This window comes from Xenopus tropicalis, chromosome 1 (assembly GCF_000004195.4).
Source record: "Xenopus tropicalis strain Nigerian chromosome 1, UCB_Xtro_10.0, whole genome shotgun sequence".
Taxonomy (NCBI): domain Eukaryota; kingdom Metazoa; phylum Chordata; class Amphibia; order Anura; family Pipidae; genus Xenopus; species Xenopus tropicalis.
In genome coordinates this window covers 213,081,410-213,108,357 of record NC_030677.2, presented here as the reverse complement: position 1 = coordinate 213,108,357, position 26,948 = coordinate 213,081,410, and the positions used below count along the sequence as shown (strand labels likewise).

The following is a 26,948-nucleotide window of genomic DNA, read 5'->3' as shown; positions in this document are numbered from 1 at the left end:
GGCCCCGCCCACTGCCCAGCAGAAACCCCATTCCCAGAGCTGCCCTTAGCCCTGTGATGCCCCTCTCCATCTCTATTTTAGCTGCCTGATCCCCTTTATTGGCCTCTTTGTACCTAATGAAAGTCCCAGCTGCTTTTCTTCCCAATTTCCCAACAATCCATTTTCCTTCTGTGCCTAACCTTATGAAAAGCCTTTCCCAGCTGCCACATTGCAGAGATGCCCTTATACTGGCACAGTGACAGCAAAATGAATGAAACAGTGATATTTACACTTTAGCACCAGTCACACAGTAGCCTATAGGCATTAATTTATAAAGCAATAGAGTATTATAGCGGAGTATCATTTCCAGTAAACAGTGGACAACTGACCCTGGACTGGCCGTCTATACACAATAAACAAAAACAGTGGGTGGGGCATCTTCACACCCAACACAATATTCTCCAATATACCACAGACATGTTACCCCCACCCAGAACCTGTTTAAACCTTTCTCCCACTGAGTGGGGGAGTACACTCTAGATTATTTTACAGGAATATAGGAGGGATCATCAGTTGGTTCTGATAGGTCCCCCTGTTACAGGCGGAGTTAGCTTGCTCAGGTTGTGATGTTTGATTGGTTCAGGGTACCCAAGAAATGAGCTTGCACAGGGCTGTTTAGCCAGAAACCCACCCAGGACTGAAGAGAAGAATCCCACCCAGGACTCAGAAAGTGCCTAAACACATAATCTTCCATTGAAGGGGGCTATTCTGAAGGCCATGGGGTTCCACCTTCGTGTAGAGGCTGCAGCTCTTCCAGAACCTCTATTGAACTTCACCCACTAAACAAAGCTAAGCATTTTTATGTTTGTTTTATTCGCTGTAGTACTGTAGCATTGTGAGTATTGTTTAGGATTGCTTGTTGGTTGCCATTTTGTTTAGTAAAGTTGTGTGTGTTATAAGCCATAGTGTGTGGGTGTTTGTTTCCCTGACATATTACTGCAACTTACAACTCGATACAGCCCTTAGCACTACCCCCCTACTATTGAGGTGCAATCCGTCAGGGCTGTATAGATTGTACCCCAAGGAAAAGTCAGCCCAGTGCTCTAGGAACCCAAACCCTTCCTTCCTACACCAAGACTTTAGCCTGGCATTTAGCTCCCTAAGTTCCCGTCTCCCTAAACTCCCACATGGCACCGGCAAAACTTCAGAAAAAAAGACATTGGCACCAGGGAGACGGCAAACTGTTCAACCAGGATGATCAGATTCCCCTTGCACTTTCCTAGTAATTACATCTCCTATAACCCCAATCTGTTTGGGTCTAGCTCTGCTCTCCTCCATAGAGGAACTGTTAGAGAGATCAGCCCCATCTAGAACCGCCAGTCCAGAGTTCTACTCCCGTCTTCTTCACACAATCTGGCAAATCTGTTGGGATGCACAAACCTCCATTTGACTTTTCCCCACACTAGATCTTCTATCACTCAGTTTACTGCCCCATCATTCTGCCCCTGCTCCCCTCCCCCCAAACTATGTGACCCCACTAGCTCCTGCTCAGTGTTGCAAGTTGTTGCTACAGGACTCTAACGCATGTTTCCTCACATGAACCACTCGCTTTAGGCCTTTCCACAACATTTCAGTCGGATTTAGCTCAGGTCTGTAACCAGTCTTTGGTACAACAACTTGTGTGTTTAGGGTGGGTGTCTCGCTGCGTGACCCACTGTCTCCTGAGGTTCAGTTCACGGACAGACATGTTCCTTAGAATTCTCTGGTATCGTCCCAATAATGATGGCAAGCCGGCCAGGCCCAGATGCAGCCCAATCCCACCATGTTTCACAGATACGGGGAGAAGGTTCTCTTTTAAGCGAAGAAGTTTTATTTTGGCTTCATCCGTCCACAAAACATTCTCCCAGTCTCCTTCTGGTTGGGCCACATGATCTTTAGCAAACTGTAGGGGCAATATTTCTGCCCCCCGGCCCTACACTCCACTGCTGCTCAGTTTCCCCTGATGGTGGGACTCATGAACATCAACGTTGGCCAATGTGAGACCTTCAATCGATTAGAAGTTCCCCCGGGTTCCTTTGTAACCTTTCCGACCCCCCTTGCAGTTGGAGTTATCTCTGATGGGCGACCACTTCTGGGCAGGGTAATAATGGGCTTGAATTTCCTCCATTTGTACCCAATCTGTCTGTTTATTGGTGGAGTCTAAACTCATTAACAACAGTCTTGTAACCTTCTCCAACTTTATCAACAACTCTTTTCCTGATCTCCCCAGACACCTCTTTTGTTGGAGCCACGATACCCATCAGCCTTTGCTGATTCCCCCCCTCCCCCCATTCTTTAAATAAAACAGGGTCTCACTCACACCGGATTATCATCCCATTGGCTGAAAAACACTTGACTCTGATTTCTCCTTCAAATTATATTCTAATCCTAATGATTCCCTTACTGATTCCCTTACTTTTGCCCCACACAGATGTTATTGGATGATTTTTTCAATAAATACAGGAGCAAATATAATCATTTTTGTTTCATTTGTTTCCCTCTACGTTTAGGATGACGTTGGGTCACATTTATATAATAGAATAGAAAATTTCAAAAGGTTTCACAAAGGTTTGAGACTCACCGTAAGTGCGAAGTAAAGGAGTTTCCGGCAAACTTGCTGTCAGCTTTATGGCCCCCAAACTTCATTTAGCGCCTAAAACAGAAAAAAAATTAAAAAATTCAACTAAAACAGTTAAATAAACTCCTGATATTTTTTGCAACTTCTATAAAATCTATTTTTTGCCTCAGATAAAAGAGAATAAAACTGTAGCTGACCTGGTCGGATCCAACAGCGAGACGTTCCTGTAGGAAAGGGGGGAGATCTCACGTATTCAGGTTATTGGACCTTCACTTGGATCCATTTTTTCCCCCCATTCTTCATCCTGCCCCCTTTCTTGAAGCCCAACCCCCTCCATGACTGGCCAATCAGACTTTGACTTCTCTTGGTGCCCCCCCACAGCGCCCCCGGCCCTATCTGTTCATCTTACCTGCAATTCTTTGTAAAACTGATACTTTACTTTCCGTTATATAGTTGTTTATTTGAAAATACAAATTATTATGAAGAAAGAAACCCCCCGACTGTAGTACCAGTTTAAGCCCCTCCCACTAAGCCCCTCCCACTATCAGGAAACTCTCTTTGTGGTTGGCAGGGATCTATTTTTCCAAGATTGACAAGAAGATCTGGGCCCATTGGCCGCACATTTATTGAGCCCAACAATCAGATCAGACATTGGCGCCAGTTGATGAGGAACAAATCACTGACCTCGTCCAACTAGATTCTCTAATCTGTCCAGTCTTGGCCAGAGATTGGCCGGACAGACCCCAGGCAGGCCCCATACACAGGCCAATAAGCTGCAGACCTGGGCTGGAGGGACTGGGTTGGCCTGTATATGTCCATCTATAGACAGGGAAATTGACATTATTTGATCTCTTTGACTGGATAAGGGGCTTGGGCAGCTTCCTTATAGAGTGTCAGCTCTTGTGCTCTGGCCAAGGTTCTGTAGAATTAGCCCGACCCTGCCTCGGATCAGAACAGACGTCAGGAAGCAAAGAAGGTGCTAAAAGATCATTTATTACAGGTTAAACTAAGTGTATTAGTGACAATGGCACTTAACGATGATCAGAAATCTATAGGATACAAAGTCTCCCCGTATTCTGCTAAGGAGGCGGGGCATCCGCGGGTCAGTATGGCAGTAATCAGGTATGGAGGCCTCCATGCTATGTAACATGGGTTGTACTGCCCAACACTGCAGGAAAGCAAGGTTCAGGGCAGATGTAAGTCCCACAATTGCCCCCTCTGCTGATCTAGCACTGTTCTAGGTTCTGGGAGCAAAAACCAGCCGCACCGTCGCTCCCAACATTCACATTCAGGTGGAGGAGGGAGACTTGTGAAATAAATAGCAGCCTCCTGATTGGCTGTTACGTCTCTTGTGCAAATATATCTTCAGTTTCACATCATCCACAGAAAGATATAGGAATGTCGCCCACAAATCTGCGGGGTCACCCCCAAATCACTATCACACACGTTATGGCACTTTTGGGGCACAGCGCCCCCTTATTAATAGTAGCAATAATAATATTGGGTTTGTAACTGTGTAGAAAACACCTTGTATCAAGGGGAAACAATGGGAAATCGTTGGTAGGGTGCTGAGGATGCTGGGAAGTGTAGTTCAGCCGGGGGCGTGGCCGAGCACAGGGGTTACAGGTTCTGTAACAGTCACATCAACAGAATTCCGGAGCTCCGTAACCATGGAGACACAGATAAGATTCCCTTTTCAATAAATCATTGACAGTCGCGGAACCCCGGAACACTTTGCTTGGATACTAAAGGGGAAGTATCGCCTCTAAACATAAATAAATTCCCGTTAGAGCAGCAGCGAGATTCCCGCCATCCACTTCCTGGCTGGCGTTGGGGGTAGAATTGGCACAAGTTACCCCACTATGGTGCGGGAAGGGATTCTCCTGCCCCAGTTCAGCTCCCCTCCTCCGTGGAGCGAGTGTCCGACTTCAGCTTGACGAATTCCCGCGCCACCTCGTCGTTGGTTCTCTGGGAGAGGATCCGCAGTACGGTGAGGCCGGTGTCGTCCATGTGTATCCGGCGCCCCAGGGGGCACCAACAGGCGCAGCTGCCCTTATCCGCAATGTCGCGCAGCTGCATGACGGCGATGCCCAACACGCGGTCCTCTCTGGCGAAGCAGTAATCCTTCACGCACACCTGCAGCTCGTAGCAGTCCGGCCCGTCCTCGTTCCCCAGGATGCTGCAGGCATAGAGTAAGGATATGGGCTCATTAACTCCAACCCTTATATATCCCATCCCCCCCGCTGCGCTACTGAAATGGAACAGCCCACTGCCCTGTATTGGCCGATGCAGAAAGGGAATATATACGGGTCTAACTCCCCCTGCGCTACTGAAATGGAACAGCCCACTGCCCTGTATTGGCCGATGCAGAAAGGGAATATATACGGGTCTAACTCCCCCTGCGCTACTGAAATGGAACAGCCCACTGCCCTGAATTGGCCGATGCAGAAAGGGAATATATACGGGTCTAACTCCCCCCTGCGCTACTGAAATGGAACAGCCCACTGCCCTGCATTGGCCGATGCAGAAAGGGAATATATACGGGTCTAACTCCCCCCTGCGCTACTGAAATGGAACAGCCCACCGCCCTGTATTGGCCGATGCAGAAAGGGAATATATACGAGTCTAACTCCCCCCTGCGCTACTGAAATGGAACAGCCCACTGCCCTGTATTGGCCGATGCAGAAAGGGAATATACACGAGTCTAACTCCCCCTGCGCTACTGAAATGGAACAGCCCACTGCCCTGTATTGGCCGATGCAGAAAGGGAATATATACGGGTCTAACTCCCCCCTGCGCTACTGAAATGGAACAGCCCACTGCCCTGTATTGGCCGATGCAGAAAGGGAATATATACGGGTCTAACTCCCCCTGCGCTACTGAAATGGAACAGCCCACTGCCCTGTATTGGCCGATGCAGAAAGGGAATATATACGGGTCTAACTCCCCCCTGCGCTACTGAAATGGAACAGCCCACTGCCCTGTATTGGCCGATGCAGAAAGAGAATATATACGGGTCTAACTCCCCCCTGCGCTACTGAAATGGAACAGCCCACTGCCCTGTATTGGCCGATGCAGAAAGGGAATATATACGGGTCTAACTCCCCCCTGGGCTACTCACAAGTGGAACGTCTCGTTGTACTTGGGCGCCCAGTTATTGCTCTTGGACTTGGTGGTGAACTTTCTCTTCTTGTCGCTCTGGTGGGGGCCGATCATTGTCACCTCCACGAAGGGTCGGAACATTCCCGTCGTCTGCCATTTTAGATCATTTGCCGCCACCACTGGAAGAAAAGTGGAGAGAGGATGAACTTTCCAGCAGGGGAATGACTGGTTATTATAGAGTCACATCAGCTGTTTGTATTGGGATCTATTTACTGACTGATATGAGCGGCTCCTACATGAACTTTCCAGCAGGGGAATGACTGGTTATTATAGAGTCACATCAGCTGTTTGTATTGGGATCTATTTACTGACTGATATGAGCGGCTCCTACATGAACTTTCCAGCAGGGGAATGACTGGTTATTATAGAGTCACATCAGCTGTTTGTATTGGGATCTATTTACTGACTGATATGAGCGGCTCCTACATGAACTTTCCAGCAGGGGAATGACTGGTTATTATAGAGTCACATCGGCTGTTTGTATTGGGATCTATTTACTGAATGATATGAGCGGCTCCTACATGAACTTTCCAGCAGGGGAATGACTGGTTATTATAGAGTCACATCAGCTGTTTGTATTGGGATCTATTGGAATCCATGTTTAGCAGAACCCTCAGACATTTCAATCCCAAGAGCTGACAGTTGTAACATATAAGGGGCCCATCAGCAGGGACCCAGATTCATTAGCCGAGGTGCCAATGTGACTGCCCAAGTGATGGAAAGAGAATCGCACCTTTCACTGTCACCTTCTGCTCCCCAGTCCCTGGGTGTGTGAACAAGTCAACCTGTATGGAAACTTCTCCCACTGGATCCTCCACACCAGAACCTGGAACATAAAGAGACACGTATCACTGGGCACCCAAGGCAGGGCCACCATATCTCTTCTATGGGCAACACCAACGAGCTTGGCTGGATATCACTTTGAAGTAGTTCAGTTCCTGCCCTCCAACCACAGCATCAGCGTCTTTAATTACCCCAAAAGCTGTAGCATGATATAATAATATACATATAATAAGCTACAAATGTATCTTTTCACTTGTTTCACTTGACATTTTGCATATGTACAGCCATGTGCCTTCAATCCTGGGCATATATAAACAGTAACATCTGAGGGAACATCTAGGGGGAGGAATCCAAGCAGGGTTTACATGGGTGAAGAATACATGCAGGGCTTGTGTGGGGCAAGGGTCTACACAGGGCTTGGAGGGGGGCAAGGGTCTACATAGGGCTTGGAGGGGGCAAGGGTCTACATAGGGCTTGGAGGGGGCAAGGGTCTACATAGGGCTTGGAGGGGGCAAGGGTCTACATAGGGCTTGGAGGGGGCAAGGGTCTACATAGGGCTTGGAGGGGGCAAGAGTCTACACAGGGCTTGGAGGGGGCAAGGGTCTACATAGGGCTTGGAGGGGACAAGAGTCTACATAGGGATTGGAGGGGGGCAAGGGTCTACACAGGGCTTGGAGGGGGGGAAGGGTCTACATAGGGATTGGAGGGGGCAAGGGTCTACACAGGGATTGGAGGGGGGCAAGGGTCTACATAGGGATTGGAGGGGGGGAAGGGTCTACATAGGGATTGGAGGGGGCAAGGGTCTACATAGGGATTGGAGGGGGGAAGGGTCTACATAGGGATTGGAGGGGGCAAGGGTCTACATAGGGATTGGAGGGGGCAAGGGTCTACATAGGGATTGGAGGGGACAAGGGTCTACATAGGGATTGGAGGGGACAAGGGTCTACATAGAGCTTGGAGGGGGCAAGGGTCTACATAGGGCTTGGAGGGGGGCAAGGGTCTACATAGGGCTTGGAGGGGGGCAAGGGTCTACATAGGGCTTGGAGGGGAGCAAGGGTCTACATAGGGCTTGGAGGGGAGCAAGGGTCTACATAGGGCTTGGAGGGGAGCAAGGGTCTACATAGGGCTTGGAGGGGAGCAAGGGTCTACATAGGGCTTGGAGGGGGCAAGGGTCTACATAGGGCTTGGAGGGGAGCAAGGGTCTACATAGGGCTTGGAGGGGAGCAAGGGTCTACATAGGGCTTGGAGGGGGCAAGGGTCTACATAGGGCTTGGAGGGGAGCAAGGGTCTACATAGGGCTTGGAGGGGAGCAAGGGTCTACATAGGGCTTGGAGGGGAGCAAGGGTCTACATAGGGCTTGGAGGGGGCAAGGGTCTACATAGGGCTTGGAGGGGAGCAAGGGTCTACATAGGGCTTGGAGGAGAGCAAGGGTCTACATAGGGCTTGGAGGGGAGCAAGGATCTACATAGGGCTTGGAGGGGAGCAAGGGTCTACATAGGGCTTGGAGGGGAGCAAGGGTCTACATAGGGCTTGGAGGGGGCAAGGGTCTACATAGGGCTTGGAGGGGAGCAAGGGTCTACATAGGGCTTGGAGGGGAGCAAGGGTCTACATAGGGCTTGGAGGAGAGCAAGGGTCTACATAGGGCTTGGAGGGGAGCAAGGATCTACATAGGGCTTGGAGGGGAGCAAGGATCTACATAGGGCTTGGAGGGGAGCAAGGATCTACATAGGGCTTGGAGGGGAGCAAGGATCTACATAGGGCTTGGAGGGGAGCAAGGGTCTACATAGGGCTTGGAGGAGAGCAAGGGTCTACATAGGGCTTGGAGGAGAGCAAGGGTCTACATAGGGCTTGGAGGGGAGCAAGGATCTACATAGGGCTTGGAGGGGAGCAAGGGTCTACATAGGGCTTGGAGGGGAGCAAGGGTCTACATAGGGCTTGGAGGGGGGCAAGGGTCTACATAGGGCTTGGAGGGGGGCAAGGGTATGTTAAGGGCTACATGTAAATTTGGTTTATGCACAAAGTCATGTCATGAATCTTCCACCAATGTAAGCAACGTAGGGGGCAAACATATTCTGCAGAAAGAGGTGGAGCTGGAATCTATGCAGGTGTGGGACTGGGGTGGGAGCAGGACCTATCCAGGGACTGGGTGGGACGAGTTCATGCAGGTTATTGGTTGGGGCCGTGGGTAAGTGGGGCTCGGGCAGAGCTGGAGGTGAGACAGGGCAGGTTTCGGGGTTCAGTTGCAGTAGGTAGTTATGTGGGGCTCGGGCAGAGCTGGAGGTGAGACAGGGCAGGTTTCGGGGTTCAGTTGCAGTTGGTAGTTATGTGGGGCTCGGGCAGAGCTGGAGGTGAGACAGGGCAGGTTTCGGGGTTCAGTTGCAGTTGGTAGTTATGTGGGGCTCGGGCAGAGCTGGAGGTGAGACAGGGCAGGTTTCGGGGTTCAGTTGCAGTTGGTAGTTATGTGGGGCTCGGGTGGAGCTGGAGGTGAGACAGGGCAGGTTTCGGGGTTCAGTTGCAGTAGGTAGTTATGTGGGGCTCGGGCAGAGCTGGAGGTGAGACAGGGCAGGTTTCGGGGTTCAGTTGCAGTTGGTAGTTATGTGGGGCTCGGGTGGAGCTGGAGGTGAGACAGGGCAGGTTTCGGGGTTCAGTTGCAGTAGGTAGTTATGTGGGGCTCGGGCAGAGCTGGAGGTGAGACAGGGCAGGTTTCGGGGTTCAGTTGCAGTTGGTAGTTATGTGGGGCTGGAATCTATTGCAGCTTATACATCACATACCCTTGTCAGGAAGAATGTCCTCATTAGCCGTATACCTAATACCCTTCCCATCATGCACTGAGCCACGACACAAACAGAAAGCAAGAAGAGAGGAAGAAAAACAATTACAACAACAGATGAAGGACAACAGAACATAGAGGGACCCTGAAGTACAAGGGGGCTATTAAACATAAATACTATACACATAATCGCATTATACCCCTGTGTATCTGCCCTACGGTGCAACTGCAGGACTCAGCCTGAGTACTTCCTACCTCTATACTGCACTACGGTCAGGCTGTAGGGAGCGTAACTGCCCCAATGGGCAGTTACCATAGTGACAGTCCCAGGTTTCACTCAGTAGGGGGAGCTATTGTACAACAATGTGAGTGATTGGGCCCTGAGAATCCTCTGCTCAGAGTTGTACAAGAGCTGACACTCACCCTGAGACGTCTGTGTTTGCACAAAGGTTTTGATGAGTGTGTCTGTGGTCTGTGTGTACAAGGACAAGGCGTAGCGCAGAGACTGGAGTTCTGAACTTTTCTCCAGAAAGGTCTTCTTCAGGCCATTGCCACCGGCGTGGAAGTATTGCTGGAGGAACAGAGAGACCGGGCTGTCACGAACATGTAAGCTCTTGTGCTCACTAATGGTATCTGTGCCCAGTTACATCACAACCTACCTTGATGGTATCGAGAGCGAGGTCCATCACAGCGCACTGCTTGGGGGTCAGGCTGCGCGTCTCTTCTCTCACCATGTGATCCTGGCACAACAACGGCAAGAACATCAGTAACTGTGCGTCACACTGTATCTATGGCCACTTCCAACTCCGCCGGGTCGGAGACACCCACCAGTGCATCCCACCAGTCACCTGGTCAACTCCAACTGAAGTAACATGTCCGAGACACCCACCAGTGCATCCCACCATTCCCAGGGTCAGCCCCAACTGATGGGACATGTCTAGAACCCTCTCCAGTGCATCCCACCATTCGCCTGGTCAACCCCAACTGAAGTAACATGTCTGAGACACCCACCAGTGTATCCCACCATTCACCTGGTCAACCCCAACTGAAGTAACATGTCTGAGACACCCACCAGTGTATCCCACCATTCGCCTGGTCAACCCCAACTGAAGTAACATGTCTGAGACACCCACCAGTGCATCCCACCATTCGCCTGGTCAACTCCAACTGAAGTAACATGTCTGAGACACCCACCAGTGTATCCCACCATTCGCCTGGTCAACTCCAACTGAAGTAACATGTCTGAGACACCCACCAGTGCATCCCACCATTCCCAGGGTCAGCCCCAACTGATGGGACATGTCTAGAACCCTCTCCAGTGCATCCCACCATTCGCCTGGTCAACCCCAACTGAAGTAACATGTCTGAGACACCCACCAGTGTATCCCACCATTCACCTGGTCAACCCCAACTGAAGTAACATGTCTGAGACACCCACCAGTGTATCCCACCATTCGCCTGGTCAACCTCAACTGAAGTAACATGTCTGAGACACCCACCAGTGTATCCCACCATTCGCCTGGTCAACTCCAACTGAAGTAACATGTCTGAGACACCCACCAGTGCATCCCACCATTCGCCTGGTCAACCCCAACTGAAGTAACATGTCTGAGACACCCACCAGTGCATCCCACCATTCGCCTGGTCAACTCCAACTGAAGTAACATGTCTGAGACACCCACCAGTGCATCCCACCATTCGCCTGGTCAACCCCAACTGAAGTAACATGTCTGAGACACCCACCAGTGCATCCCACCATTCGCCTGGTCAACTCCAACTGAAGTAACATGTCTGAGACACCCACCAGTGTATCCCACCATTAACATGGTCCAACATGTCCAGAAAAGTGTGAAGGAAGCGCATGTATAAAGTGAAACAAAAACAACTGATGTGTGATGATGTGTGATGTGTGATAACGTTTTGAAACTTTGTTCAAATAACTAAACCAATCACCTTATTGTGTGTTAAACAAATTATTATATCCACCAATTTGCCTGATTACTTTCTACAGTCTGTAAGTAGTTTTATGTTTAGCAGATATTTTATATTAAATGATTTTACACTATTTTGGCGTTTTTCCTCTCTCCGTTTGAACTGGGGATTTGCCTACATCTGATTTGGTCTTCTACTGTTGAGCTTGTCTCCATCGCCCTCTGGTGAGCCTTTTGAGTCACTACACACAGTGGTGGATATAATAATTTGTTTAACACACAATAAGGTGATTGGTTTAGTTATTTGAACAAAGTTTCAAAACGTTATCACACTATCAGTTGTTTTTGTTTCACTTTATACATGCGCTTCCTTCACACTTTTCTGGACACGTTCGAGACCCGGTCAAAGGGGTTATATTCGTAAGAGGAGCAGCAGTATTATAGCCATTACAATACTCCACTGGAATTTTATCTAAAGCGCTGAGGACCGTGGTATGTTTCATACCTTTGTGCATCAACATGGTCCAACATGTCTGAGAGCCCCACCAGTGCATTCCTCTACTCACACTGTCAACTGACATGTCTAGAACACCCTCCAGTGCATCAAATCTAACACAACAGTCTTGTGTGATGGACACTCTAGTATCTCAGCCATTTATAAAGCCACCTTCTTCAACTCAACTGTATATAGAGAGAACTTCCAATGCACCCAACTACTCGCAGGGCTCTCCCCAGCTCCATGACTGTCTCTCTGAGACTAACCAGCACAACCATCTATTCATACGCTCAACTCCAAGTGAAGAGACACAACTGAGAGACCTTCCAGAGCACCCAGCCGTTTATATACAAGCTTGAATCATGTCTGAGAGAATGTCTAGTGCCTCAAACCATTCCTAGGGCCCTCTCCGGATTCATTGTATTTATATAAAGAATATTCTAATAGATATCTGAGATTGAACAGAACTATTCTTATGTCCAACTGTGTCTGAGGGACATTCCAAGGCATCAACCAAAAATTTTCCGGCCAATTGACATCTCTGTCTGTGACAAACTACTAGTCAATGGAAGTTGACCATCTTCAACCAGTCAACAGTGTGTCTGGCAGAGGCTCATGGGGTAACTAACATTACTGTATCAAAGAACTACCCCTGTGTTACCAGCCATTGTTGGGAAACCCCCAGCAGCCCAGAACTATACCCCCTAACAACCACAGTCAGGGCATTAAAGGGAAAATAACCCCATCAATCACCTACATTTACCTACCTGCTCACTGGCTTCTGGGAGTTGTAATCCCTGCACCCCAACTGATGCACCCAGTCCCCCCTGTAATTATTCCGTCTCTCACCGACCCACATCAAAGCTCCAGTAATATCTGCCCAGGAGCCAATGGCATTTGCTTTCTCATGTTCCCATTTAGATAACGAGCTTTTCCCCTCACCATTAGGCTCCCAGAGCAGCGGGTGATACGGAACCCTGGGCCCAGCGGGACGCACAAGCAGAACCACTCGGGATTCGTCAGCTCAGAGCGTTTGGGTCACAGACACACTGGGTTACTGTTAGTACCAGACATCAGGGGGTGCCGGGGGGGCAGAACAGCAGTTCTAATATGAGGATTTGCTTAGCCAGGGTGGGGCAAGAATTGGTTTTATTCTCATGTATCACTTACTGGGGAATGTGACGGGAACCCCCCCATGGTTCCTATTATATATTATAGGGGCCCTAATGAGACTCATACTTCTATAGGGGCCCTAATGGGACTGGTACATCTACAGGGGCCCTAATGGGACTGGTACGTCTACAGGGGCCCTAATGGGACTGGTACGTCTACAGGGGCCCTAATGAGACTCATACTTCAACAGGGGCCCTACTGAGGCTCATACTTCTATAGGGGTCCAAATGGGACTGGTACTTCTACAGGGGCCCTAATTGGACTGGTACTTCTACAGGGGCCCTAATGAGACTCATACTTCTACGGGGGCCCTAATGAGACTCATACTTCTACGGGGGCCCTAATGGGACTTTTACTTCTATGGGGGCCCTAATGGGACTTTTACTTCTATGGGGGCCCTAATGGGACTTTTACTTCTATGGGGGCCCTAATGGGACTTTTACTTCTATGGGGGCCCTAATGGGACTTTTACTTCTATGGGGGCCCTAATGGGACTTTTACTTCTATGGGGGCCCTAATGGGACTTCAATAAAGAAGCAAACAGCATTATGGGAAGACATCAGTTGGCTTATGCTTTGTGCCGCTGAATGGGGAATGACTGCACATAAAGCAGCTGGGCACACGGGTTGGGTACGGGTTGGGTATGGGTTGGCTACTGGTTGGCACAGGGCCCCATGATTCCTGGCGGGCGTGGCGTTATTTCTCATCACCAAATGTGCAGTGACACACACGTAACTAAGCAAATCCTCAACTGCTAAAGGGGAACTTCACCTGAAAATACACTTTAGCATGCTGCAGACTGGAGATTTCTCGAAACACTTGCAACTTGTTGTTAGGGTCAGTGCACCTAGCAACCAGGCAGACAAAGAGATGAAGAAAATAAATTATAGCATCAGACAGTTTGCATCTAAATGATTCTGGTTGCTGGGTGTCACTGCCATAGCAACCAATAAAAATCACTTTCAACGGCAAGTTGCAGAGAGTTTGATTAGAAGGAATAACTACATTTACCCGTTGGCCCAGTAATGCCCAGTTGGCCTATACAGTCCGACTACAGGATACTAAATGGATTTTTGGGTGAAGGTTTAGGCAGAGGTTAGTGCTGTGGCAGCCAAAGCTGATAATGTCGGGGGGGCACCATAGAGTGTCGGGGGGCAAGCGGCCAATCCCAGTGCATCGGGCGCAGAGCACAAGCCACTGTACATGCAACACAGACACGAGCAGTACCTTCAGTTTGGATAAATGGCCCAACTCCTTGGCTGCACTGAAAATCATCTGAGTCCCCTGAGAGACCAGGGTGGGAGGGAAAGAGACAGACAGGGAGAGAGAGACAGAGAGAGAGACAGGGAGAGAGAGAGACAGAGGTTACAAGTTCAATAGGAACACGTTGGTTGGCAGCTGGTTAGGCTTCCAGTGGAACTCAATGGGTTCCATCACACAGACAAACATACTCCTGCAGTGCTTTGCTCCTGGGCTGCTCTCTTCCCCATGGTCAGTCAGTGGAATGGAACTCCCACCCTGCTGGACCATGGGAAAGAGAGCAGCCCAAGAGAAGGCAGTGAAGAATCACAGCAGCAGTACTGGATGTAATTTACCAGCCGCAGGTTTCATCGCCCCCTTGTGGGCACAACCTGTGCTGTATTATATGAATATTGGCCTATGGTTACAGGCTTGGGTTTGTCTCCTGTAAGGCCTGTAACCCCCAAGTTTAGCAACATCTGCTTGTTGTGAGGGGCTTCTGGGTAATGTAGTCACTTAGTACCTGAAAGATAATCTTGATCTATATATGAGCAACCTGTGGCACAGACTCCTACTTGGCACTGACGGGGTTACACCGACTGTTTGGGCAGAAGTGGCCAATCCCCATGGCCAATAACAAGTCAGGAATGAGACTGGGAGCCCAGTAAATCCTACAGAATCCCCCCATTCCAGGAGAGAGGACTGAGTGAGGGTCCGGCCTCCGGGCAATGTTAGGAGCTGAAATAGTAAGAGGGTCTCAGTAGCCGGTTAGATAGGCTTTACTGCCCTGCCCCGTGAGTATAAGCGAGTGTGAGTAGCCGGTTAGATAGGCTTTACTGCCCTGCCCCGTGAGTATAAGTGAGTGTGAGTAGCCGGTTAGATGGGCTTTACTGCTCTGCCCCGTGAGTATAAGTGAGTGTGAGTAGCCGGTTAGATAGGCTTTACTGCCCTGCCCTGTGAGTATAAGTGAGTGTGAGTAGCCGGTTAGATGGGCTTTACTGCTCTGCCCCGTGAGTATAAGTGAGTGTGAGTAGCCGGTTAGTTGGGCTTTACTGCTCTGCCCCATGAGTATAAGTGAGTGTGAGTAGCCGGTTAGATAGGCTTTACTGCTCTGCCCCGTGAATATAAGTGAGTGTGAGTAGCCGGTTAGATAGGCTTTACTGCTCTGCCCCGTGAGTATAAGTGAGTGTGAGTAGCCGGTTAGATAGGCTTTACTGCTCTGCCCCGTGAATATAAGTGAGTGTGAGTAGCCGGTTAGATAGGCTTTACTGCTCTGCCCCGTGAGTATAAGTGAGTGTGAGTAGCCGGTTAGATAGGCTTTACTGCTCTGCCCCGTGAGTATAAGTGAGTGTGAGTAGCCGGTTAGTTAGGCTTTACTGCTCTGCCCCGTGAGTATAAGTGAGTGTGAGTAGCCGGTTAGTTAGGCTTTACTGCTCTGCCCCGTGAGTATAAGTGAGTGTGAGTAGCCGGTTAGATAGGCTTTACTGCTCTGCCCCGTGAGTATAAGTGAGTGTGAGTAGCCGGTTAGTTAGGCTTTACTGCTCTGCCCCGTGAGTATAAGTGAGTGTGAGTAGCCGGTTAGATAGGCTTTACTGCTCTGCCCCGTGAGTATAAGTGAGTGTGAGTAGCCGGTTAGATAGGCTTTACTGCCCTGCCCCGTGAGTATAAGTGAGTGTGAGTAGCTGGTTAGATAGGCTTTACTGCTCTGCCCCGTGAGTATAAGTGAGTGTGAGTAGCCGGTTAGTTAGGCTTTACTGCTCTGCCCCGTGAGTATAAGTGAGAGTAGCCGGTTAGTTAGGCTTTACTGCCCTGCCCCGTGAGTATAAGTGAGTGTGAGTAGCTGGTTAGATAGGCTTTACTGCTCTGCCCCGTGAGTATAAGTGAGTGTGAGTAGCCGGTTAGATAGGCTTTACTGCCCTGCCCCGTGAGTATAAGTGAGTGTGAGTAGCTGGTTAGATAGGCTTTACTGCCCTGCCCCGTGAGTATAAGTGAGTGTGAGTAGCCGGTTAGATATACTCACGGGGCAGAGCAGTAAAGCCTATCTAACCGGCTACTCACACTCACTTATACTCACGGGGCAGGGCAGTAAAGCCTATCTAACCAGCTACTCACACTCACTTATACTCACGGGGCAGGGCAGTAAAGCCTATCTAACCGGCTACTCACACTCACTTATACTCACGGGGCAGAGCAGTAAAGCCTATCTAACCAGCTACTCACACTCACTTATACTCACAGGGCAGGGCAGTAAAGCCTATCTAACCAGCTACTCACACTCACTTATACTCACGGGGCAGGGCAGTAAAGCCTATCTAACCGGCTACTCACACTCACTTAAACTCACGGGGCAGAGCAGTAAAGCCTATCTAACCAGCTACTCACACTCACTTATACTCACGGGGCAGGGCAGTAAAGCCTAACTAACCGGCTACTCTCACTTATACTCACGGGGCAGAGCAGTAAAGCCTATCTAACCGGCTACTCACACTCACTTATACTCACGGGGCAGAGCAGTAAAGCCTAAGTGAGTGTGAGTAGCCGGTTAGATAGGCTTTACTGCTCTGCCCTGTGAGTATAAGTGAGTGTGAGTAGCCGGTTAGTTGGGGGGATACAAAGTAACGGGGGCTGGAGATGGGCACAGTGCAGGGGGATTCATATTCCGGAAATATCTGCTTGATCTGGAGCTTCCTGGGCGCGGAGCTGAGACAGTGACTGGTGGGGAAGTTGGGCCCCTGTGGCACCCGTAGCGCCTTATTCGTTTGATGGGCTGTGACTTCCCAGCAGGCAATGCGGCTGCCACACAGAACATCCCAGCAGCCACTCTGTTCCCTAAGAAAATAGGGGGACAAATATTCAGTTTGGGTTAAAACTCACCGACTGGTCCGTAAGGGGCGGGAGCACAATCATCTTCTCCATGGTGTTCATTACTACTCGCCATAACTCCTTCAGCACCCGCTTCAGCACCGTCTTCTCACACACCGTGGCAAACAGGGTCAGACTGGTGGGAACCGCAGGGGGTTGGGCAGCAGGAGGGAGGCAGGGGGTTGGGCAGCAGGAGGGAGGCAGGGGGTTGGGGAGCAGGAAGGAGGCAGGGGGTTGGGGAGCAGGAGGGAGGCAGGGGGTTGGGCAGCAGGAGGGAGGCAGGGGGTTGGGCAGCAGGAGGGAGGCAGGGGGTTGGGCAGCAGGAGGGAGGCAGGGGGTTGGGGAGCAGGGGGTTGGGGAGCAGGAGGGAGGCAGGGGGTTGGGGAGCAGGAGAGGAGCAGGGGGTTGGGCAGCAGGAGGGAGGCAGGGGGTTGGGGAGCAGGAGGGAGGCAGGGGGTTGGGGAGCAGGAGGGAGGCAGGGGGTTGGGGAGTAGGAGGGAGGCAGGGGGTTGGGGAGCAGGAGGGAGGCAGGGGGTTGGGGAGCAGGAGGGAGGCAGGGAGTTGGAGAGAGCAGAGAACAAGCAGGAAGGGAGAAAGAAGAAGAAGGAAGTAGAAGAGTCAAAACAAACAACTTCCTGTCCCTCTGCACATGGCAACTGTGATGCTTACAAGGTGCCGGGAGTGATGCCCAGCGTTATGCCCAGAGTTATGCCCAGTGTTATGCCCAGTGTGATGCCCAGTAATGTTGAGAAGGAGAGGATTTACAGGATTCGCCAAACTCTTTGATACTCTCTGTCATACGTTTTAGTGCCCACCACAAGCCTTATTTTAATTAAAGGGTAAGTAAACAATTTTTAAAAACAAGGTCTCTGAAATTTATGTTTCATTTGTTCTTTTGAACATTTCATAGGTGTAATAAAACTTTAAATTAACTGTTAGTATGATGTAGACATTAATATTCTGAGACAATTTGCATTTGGTCTTCATTTTTTATGATTTATTCAGTTATTTAACTTTTTATTCCGCAGCTTTCTAGTTTGGTTATTTCAATTTCGTTGCTAGGGTCTTGTTTACCTCTAGCAACCAGCAGTGGTCTGAGAGGGAGGCTGGAATATGAATAGGAAAGGGCCTGTATAGAAGGAAAAGTAACAATAACAATAAAACTGGAGCCTCACAGAGCAATAGGGTTTGGCTGCCGGGGTCAGTGACCCCCATTTGAAAGCTGGAAAGAGTTGCTAGGGTCCAAGTTACCTTAGCAACCAGGGAGTGGCTTGGATGAGAGACTGGTATATGAATAGGGGAGGGGCTGAATAGAAAGATAAGGAATAAAAAGTAACAATAACAATAAAACTGGAGCCTCACAGAGCAATAGGGTTTGGCTGCCGGGGTCAGTGACCCCCATTTGGAAGCTGCAAAGAGGCAGAAGAAGAAGGGAAATAATTTAAAAACTATAAAAATAAATAATGAAGACCAATTGCAAAGCTGCTAGGAATAGGCCATTCTATTACACAGTAAGTGTTAACCCTGTGGTGCTGTTTGATTGCAGCCAGTAAAAAACCCTTAACTGACGCGACAAAGCTACTAATTCTTGTCTTGTAAGTGCAATAACCTCTGTACAGAGCTGTCAGATCCCCCAGAGTAACGAGTGTTGGGGCACAATACACACACACACATACACATATATATATATATCCCGGCCCGTATCACTTTCCACTCACTTCCCATCCAGGAAATCCATCAGGGGCCTCAGTACATTATCTGCATCCTGGGCCACCGTGTTCCTGGCATTGGCTGCCACATTCCCTGTGCCCTTCACGTGTCCCAGGATCTCTGCCATCTGCTTTATACACTCGTCTATGCGGAACTGGAAGCTGGAGAGAGAGAGAGAGAGAGAGACAGAGAAAGAGCGTTAGACTGCCGATAATCACATACTCTATAGACTGACAGCCTCAAAGAGAAGTGCCAGCTTTTTCCACCAGAGGGCAGACTCCCCACAGGCAATAAACTCCATAAAATGGCACTGTGCATAGTGAAAAGGGGTGCAATGGGTTAAGGAGCAATAGGATATTAGGGAGGGGGAAGAGATGGGTTAATAACAGTGTGAGAAGGGTTAATAACAGTGTGAGAAGGGTTAATAACACCGTGAGAAGGGTTAATAACAGTGTGAGAAGGGGAGCTGGGAAGGGAGCGGGATTCACTTGTCTCAGCCTGAAAAATCTGAAACACAACCTATTCTGTGGTGTCTGTTGCGTCCAAAAAAACGCCAATGTAACGAAACCCAACTCTGAGTGCTCATGGGCACAGCGCATAATAAGGGAATCAATTAGCGGGTGCGTTTAGGCGCTCAAGTGTGAGTCTGATGCATAAACCCGCCCCCTAGTGTGTAAGAGCCAATAGAGGTGAGAGGGGTCACATGGCAATAAGGTGCTAATTAATGAGTATGCATGGAGAGTAACAGCAAGAGGCGTGGCTACGGCTGTGTGCCAAAGTACGGTATGTGAGCGCTAAAGTGCAATGTCAGCACATGAAAGGGTTAATCATATAACAGGCTGTAGAGGTAGCGCTGAATGTATCAGAGCTCTTCTTTTCATTGGTTACGGGCCCCTGAGCTCTTCTTTTCATTGGGTTATGGGCCCCTGAGCTCTTCTTTTCATTGGGTTATGGGCCCTACAGCAGCTACTGGCCAAGACAGAAGGAAATGTTGGCTAATGGTGGGGGTTAATGAGATTGGCAGGCTAGGCCACAGAGCTTGCACTCTCACCTGTTCCCAAACACAGTGCTCAGTTCATCCAATACGGTGTTGAGTTTGACCTGCAGTTCCTTCAGGGTGTCGCTGGCCTCGGGATCCAACTGGGGAAGGAACACAAGGTTTTAGGTGATCAGTCTGTCCCACTGGTAACCCCGACCCCCCGCACAGGGAAGGGTTAAATTCTCTGCACAAAACACAGCAGAACTGCATCTGGATAGGTACTGATCCATCTCTATACGGAAAAGGCTGCTGCAGAATGTGATTCGCTGAGGGGGTGGGAGGGGCCACACCTGCTTGTGTTAAGCAGAACCAAATGTTCTTCTGGAACAAAGGGAACGGCCAATAATAACTAGTGGCAGGAGAAACCCAGGCCCGGATCAGCAGGTACAGGGACAGGGCAGGAATGGTACCCTGAGGGGCATTGGGTAAAGCACTATATGGCATGTTATATGGGCGATAACCAGATTATGGGGGAGATGAGAAGGTAAAAAGATAGTAGGGTACTAAATCCATCAACTTCCCCTGCTGCCCCTACTATCTGCCCCAAGTCTTACCTTATCACTGTGTGAATGGGGGAATTCAGACACCACGGCAATCCCTGCCCCCACCCTGCCCCAGTGATCCCCCGTGCCCCCCTTTGTACCTCCTTCCCTCCCATGGCCTCAAACATCTTCTCCAGTTGGACTCTCAGTTGCTGCACGTTGTTCATCAGGATGCAGGGCTGTAAGAGAGACCAATGGGTTACACACAACCAAACCCTGAGCTGTACCGTATTATCTCCCCGACAGCCAATCACAAGATGCGGATCAAACCATACAGCTCACACCTTACTGGCAACCAACTGGGCTGTACCGGCTAAGGGACCCACCTCACCTAGGTGTTGGGAACTACAAGACCTCTATTGGCCAAACTTATTATAGGCAATAGATATGTCACAATGGAGACGTCAAGATGGAGACGCCACAATGGAGACGCCACAATGGAGACGCCACAATGGAGACGCCACAATGGAGACGCCACAATGGAGATGTTACAATAGAGACGCCACAATGGAGACGCCACAATAGAGACGCACATAAAGGCTGCAGAGTCCCAGTAACAGAAGAGGTCACGGTGCACAGTGGGACATTAGATGCACACGTGACCTCATGTGACTATAAACATGGCGGCTTTGAGAACACGGCTTAGTTTTTCCATCAGTAAGAAGACCCCATAAAATCCCTCGCCCCCCCATTCTCCCAGCTATTCAGTCCCCGGGTGGCCTCTCCAGACTGGCACGGTAGGGACTCACCAGTTTCTCCTTGAAGCAGTAAGACTGGAAACTCTTGGCGACGATCTCAGAGTACTGGAGCAGAACTTTATTGATGGTCTACAAAGAAATTTGGGTCACAAACTTGGAGCAAGATCCAATACTTCCGCGGGGCCAGCTATGCATTGTGGGAAATGTGGGCTATAATTATAGAGGTTATAGAGTGCCGCTCACCTTGGCAAACCTGCGCATATAATGCGCCACGATGACCGGGTCCGGACACTCCAACTTCTTAATGATCTCGAAGCTTTGGTTGAGTTGCGTGAAGACGTCCACCACCGAGCAAGAGAACAGGGCGTGTTCCGACGTCTGCTGGAACTGCCGGGGGGGGGGGCAAACACAGCGTAATGAATGTCTACCTGCCCCCCCATGGGTGCCCCAAGTTCAGCTCCCCATAGTGCTACCGGCACCGTTCTGGGTCTACCCAGAAAGCTTTGCGTCTTTCTCTGGGACGGGGGGGGGGGTTCACCCATAAGGTAATTTTATTTTGTTACAGAATGGCCTATTCTAAGCAACTTTGCAATTGGTCTTCGTCTTCTTTATCTATTTCTTATAGTTTCTGAATTATTTGCCTTCTTCTGACTCTTTTTTGCTTCCAAATGGGGGTCACTGACCCCGGCAGCCAAACCCTATTGCTCTGTGAGGCTCCAGTTTTATTGTTATTGTTACTTTTTATTCCTTATCTTTCTATTCAGCCCCTCACCTATTCATATACCAGCCTCTCATTCTAACTGCTCCCTGGTTGCTAAGGTAACTTGAACCCTAGCAACCAAATAGCTGCTGTAACTCCAGACTGGAGAGCTCCTGAACTGGAAATAAAATAACTAAAAATAAAAAATGAAGACCAACTGCAAATTGTCACAGTGGTGCAGTTCAGCAAGATGCCACGGGTACAATCAGTAGGTCTCTGGTTATTTACAGGTGTTGATAGACCAATGGAGGAGAAGCGATTCAGCCATAGGGATTAATGGAATAATGAATGTGTGGGTGGGACCCCGAGCCCTGGGTGGGGGCAGCGCTGGGCAATGTGCCACTAACGAGCTATAATATATAATAATGAGATAATGAGGCTGATAGAGGGCCAGATGGAGCCGTTAGTACTAATGATTTATCCCCTATTCTGATCCTCAGCTCTTCTGGCGCCCAAAGAGTTAAGCGGCGCAGTGGGGGGGCCGGGAAATCTCACTTTAGAGCCGCCATTCCTGCCGACTGCTCTCATTAGCAATTAATTACCCCCCACTGAGCTCTGTTCAGTTGGTTTAATGGCAAAGCTGCTTGTGCTCAGCACTCGCTAATGGAACGGCTCTTTATTAGCAGTTTGGGGGCAGTCGGGGGGGGTTGGACTGGGTCACTGGGCTCTTCAGTATCACTGACTCTATAGTCACTCCCACCATTAACTCCTGCCCCACTGCAATAAGCTCTGCCCCCCCAATAATCTGACCTCTGCCCCCCCCCCAATAACCTGAGCTCTGGCCTCCACCCCCCAAATAACCTGAGCTCTGGCCTTCACCCCCCAATAACCTGAGCTCTGGCCTCCACCCCCCAAATAACCTGAGCTCTGGCCTCCCCCCCCCCCAAATAACCTGAGCTCTGGCCTCCACCCCCCAATAACCTGAGCTCTGGCCTCCCCCCCCCAAATAACCTGAGCTCTGGCCTCCCCCCCCCAAATAACCTGAGCTCTGGCCTCCCCCCCCCCCCAAATAACCTGAGCTCTGGCCTCCACCCCCCCCCCCAAATAACCTGAGCTCTGGCCTCCACCCCCCCCCAAATAACCTGAGCTCTGGCCTCCACCCCCCAAATAACCTGAGCTCTGGCCTCCACCCCCCAAATAACCTGAGCTCTGGCCTCCCCCCCCCAAATAACCTGAGCTCTGGCCTCCCCCCCCCCCTCAAATAACCTGAGCTCTGGCCTCCACCCCCCAATAACCTGAGCTCTGGCCTCCCCCCCCCAAATAACCTGAGCTCTGGCCTCCCCCCCCCAAATAACCTGAGCTCTGGCCTCCCCCCCCCCCCAAATAACCTGAGCTCTGGCCTCCACCCCCCAAATAACCTGAGCTCTGACCATTACGCTGTATGGGAGCCGATACCATTATACTGTATGGGAGCCGATACCATTATACTGTATGGGAGCCGATACCATTACACAGTATGGGAGCCGATACCATTATACTGTATGGGAGCCGATACCATTATACTGTATGGGAGCCGATACCATTATACTGTATGGGAGCCGATACCATTATACTGTATGGGAGCCGATACCATTATACTGTATGGGAGCCGATACCATTATACTGTATGGGAGCCGATACCATTATACTGTATGGGAGCCGATACCATTACACAGTATGGGAGCCGATACCATTATACTGTATGGGAGCCGATACCATTACACAGTATGGGAGCCGATACCATTACACAGTATGGGAGCCGATACCATTATACTGTATGGGAGCCGATACCATTATACTGTATGGGAGCCGATACCATTATACTGTATGGGAGCCGATACCATTACACTGTATGGGAGCCGATACCATTATACTGTATGGGAGCCGATACCATTACACAGTATGGGAGCCGATACCATTACACTGTATGGGAGCCGATACCATTACACAGTATGGGAGCCGATACCATTATACTGTATGGGAGCCGATACCATTACACAGTATGGGAGCCGATACCATTATACTGTATGGGAGCCGATACCATTACACAGTATGGGAGCCGATACCATTATACTGTATGGGAGCCGATACCATTACACAGTATGGGAGCCGATACCATTATACTGTATGGGAGCCGATACCATTACACAGTATGGGAGCCGATACCATTATACTGTATGGGAGCCGATACCATTACACTGTATGGGAGCCGATACCATTATACTGTATGGGAGCCGATACCATTATACTGTATGGGAGCCGATACCATTACACAGTATGGGAGCCGATACCATTATACTGTATGGGAGCCGATACCATTATACTGTATGGGAGCCGATACCATTATACTGTATGGGAGCCGATACCATTATACTGTATGGGAGCCGATACCATTATACTGTATGGGAGCCGATACCATTACACAGTATGGGAGCCGATACCATTACACAGTATGGGAGCCGATACCATTACGCTGTATGGGGTACTGCTGGGGGCTGGGCCACTCCTGGCTCTGTTATAGGGAGTGAAGAAGTTATTTCTGATCTCCTTCTCTACTTCTCCCTCCCAATAACTCCCCAGTCAGAGAGAAGCCAGAAGGAACGTGATTGGGTGAAAAAAGTGATGTCAATGGGCCACTGGGCCTACCCAGCTTGGTAGAAAGGTTTGATAGGAGGCAGGTAAGTCGGACAGAGGGAAAATGTAGAAGTGAAACATATAGGGAGCAGCAGGGAGAAGATCCAAAGGCCCATTATGAACTTACAAACCAACAGACCTGGCTTAACCAGATGCCCCCAGAGACATGTTGCTGCCCCAGGCCTAGGGGTAATATTAAAGCACCCTGACAGGTGTATGTCACAGGTAACGCCAGTTACACCAGTGCCATTTCCCTGCCTGATACACGGGGACAAGTCAAACATGTTGGGTGACAATTAATGCCACCGCAGAGCCTTGTGTTCCTCTGTGAGTTGGTCCTGTCATATGAACCTATCTGCCCCCCAGTAACAGAGCTGAGCGGGGAGTCTGATGTAACTGGGACTGACAGGGGGCACCGGAGCAGAAGAAATAACATAAATGTGATGGAGACAAGATGGACCAAAAGGAGAAACAGAACTGTCCCACTGAGACAGGGATTGGCTGATCTGGTGTCCCACTGAGACAGGGATTGGCTGATCTGGTGTCCCACTGAGACTGGGATTGGCTGATCTGGTGTCCCACTGAGACAGGGATTGGCTGATCTGGTGAGGGCTGTTTCACTGGGACCTTCATATGGATTTGGAAAGGGGCCCAACAAAAGTTCCAGGGCCCCAGGGAGCCTTGGGATACATACAACTGGGCCATAGAGAGCTCTGTGACTGGTGCATTTGTGGGAACTTACCCCATCTTTCTTGTCTCGCTCCAAGGCGCCGTTCTGGAATTCTATGGACACCTCCTCGTTCTCATCCAACCACTGCATCACAAACTGCTCAAACCACCTGCGGCGACATATATACATTGGAACCTCCGCTTGGGGGCCCTGGGAACCCCCTCCATTGGGAGATACATACATTGCTGTTGGAACCTCCGTTTGGGGGCCCTGGGAACTCCCACCACTGTGGGGCAGGGGCCGAGTACTTACGCTGGGTATTCAGGCACTTTATCCTTCATGGCAGGCAGGTCCCGCACATACTCGTTGTACAACCACTTGACCTTGAAGTGAAGGTTCATGTAGTCGGCGCTCTTGCACATCCGGTGCTTCTCGTGCTCTGCAAAGGGCAATAAGTGACGTTAGCATAAGCACCAACAGTGGGGGAACGTGGGAAGTGACCTGTGATTGGTCTGTGGGAGAGAAGAACTGGAATCCATCAGTTTTTGTTGGGCGAAGCCTAGAGAATCTTGGGAGGTTCTACCTATGGGATGAGTCTAGGTCTAGGAGGTATAGAAGTCTTCTACTGAACTGGGCCTTGGTAAGAGGGTCTGCTTTTGGGATTGGGTGTGAGGCTTTTAAGATGTTTCAGCCTGTGGGACTAAAGGGTATTGGGGCAATACGTAGAGGATATAGGGCGACTCTGACTGTACACTGGGGGTACAGCTGTGTATTTGTTGGCCAAAGGGGAGAGCCATGGGCCTAGGATCATTGGTTTTGTGGGTTGGAACCATTCTCTGGTGATAAAATAAAATATTTAACGACCCAATCAGAAATGATGTTAAACTGGATCTCTAACAACCCCGAGTGCATTACTTATGTGCGTGTAGCAGCACCCCCGGCCAATAGCCATACCGTTATCTCATTTACTGTGTGTTGCAAATATAAAACTTTAGTACCTTACGATCAGTACTTCAATGGGTAAATTGGGGCACTAGGTGTAGGGGGGTGAGTTACAAACACTACAACAACTGTTGTAAGGCAGAAATCAAAATGGAAAACGAGGAACTGATTGCTTCACATACATTGACTCATCTCAAAATAATACATTATATATGAATATCAGCAGTAAAAAGGTGAGTTGCTTCTTCTCCTTATATACAATAAAAGAGGCAAAGTGTAGCAATAAAACTGCAACTCACACACATCGTTTGTGTAGATTTAACCATTTCAATGCCTTATATTTAAGCTCCACATGGAGTAAATATCCAGGCAACTTGCCCTTTGCCAGTGAATGGAGGGTACTGCCATTGTTTACTGCCTTAGAAGTAAAAGCGGGCACTGTAGAAGGGCACAGCTGCGAATGTTGATGGGCACAAAGTGGGAAGGTAGAAGTGCGTTTGTAACCAAGGCCGAGTTAGTTAGAATTTCACTTTGCAGTCAGTTTCCCCCTCGGGGGAGCGAGTAGTGATGCGCAGTTCCCAGCCTGCGTTGCTTACAGACAGCCTTGTGAGCGCCTCATTATCTCCAGGACTGACCTCTCTTGCTCCCTGTACTGGGCCCGAATGGGGGGCAGCGCTGCCAATTACAGGCAGAAAACATTTCTGGGGCTGATTACACTGGGATATAAAAGGGCTCAATCCGGGTCTGGCAATTAGAGCCTGCAAGATCCTTTGATCGAGGCCAAGTGGAACGGACTGCGGGTCACATGACTCACACAGGGGCTTTGGGTCGTGCCGGCCGGGGGGCACAGTATGTACAGATACAGAATAATAATAAGATGTGAATAGAAAGAACTTGTATGGAGCAAACGAGCTGCTTCAGTTTCAATCAGACCCTCTGTGGTTCTACAGTACCCGTGGGCC

At 49.8% G+C, this 26,948-nt stretch overlaps 1 protein-coding gene across 6 annotated transcripts in view; it reads right to left on the bottom strand.

The window, feature by feature from the left end:
* Positions 1 to 3,569: 3,569 nt before the first annotated feature.
* LOC100489443 (protein unc-13 homolog B) overlaps positions 3,570 to 26,948 on the bottom strand; it is a 158,435-nt gene continuing 135,056 nt past the window's right edge. For 4 of the 6 annotated variants that reach the window (XM_031894973.1, XM_031894972.1, XM_031894969.1 and 1 more), the window contains 14 exons: positions 25,357 to 25,483; positions 25,117 to 25,213; positions 21,245 to 21,388; positions 21,053 to 21,130; positions 20,405 to 20,482; positions 19,774 to 19,862; positions 18,731 to 18,883; positions 17,025 to 17,148; positions 14,139 to 14,195; positions 9,971 to 10,051; positions 9,735 to 9,882; positions 6,492 to 6,584; positions 5,718 to 5,877; positions 3,570 to 4,775 (listed from right to left, as the gene is read on the bottom strand). In XM_031894973.1, the coding sequence (XP_031750833.1) occupies positions 4,490 to 4,775; positions 5,718 to 5,877; positions 6,492 to 6,584; positions 9,735 to 9,882; positions 9,971 to 10,051; positions 14,139 to 14,195; positions 17,025 to 17,148; positions 18,731 to 18,883; positions 19,774 to 19,862; positions 20,405 to 20,482; positions 21,053 to 21,130; positions 21,245 to 21,388; positions 25,117 to 25,213; positions 25,357 to 25,483 (1,715 nt within the window). In that variant the 3' untranslated portion in view covers positions 3,570 to 4,489. Of the gene's footprint in view, positions 4,776 to 5,717; positions 5,878 to 6,491; positions 6,585 to 9,289; positions 9,370 to 9,734; positions 9,883 to 9,970; positions 10,052 to 14,138; positions 14,196 to 17,024; positions 17,149 to 18,730; positions 18,884 to 19,773; positions 19,863 to 20,404; positions 20,483 to 21,052; positions 21,131 to 21,244; positions 21,389 to 25,116; positions 25,214 to 25,356; positions 25,484 to 26,948 lie in introns of those variants that run through there. The other 2 variants (XM_031894975.1, XM_031894971.1) reach the window with 2 other exon arrangements.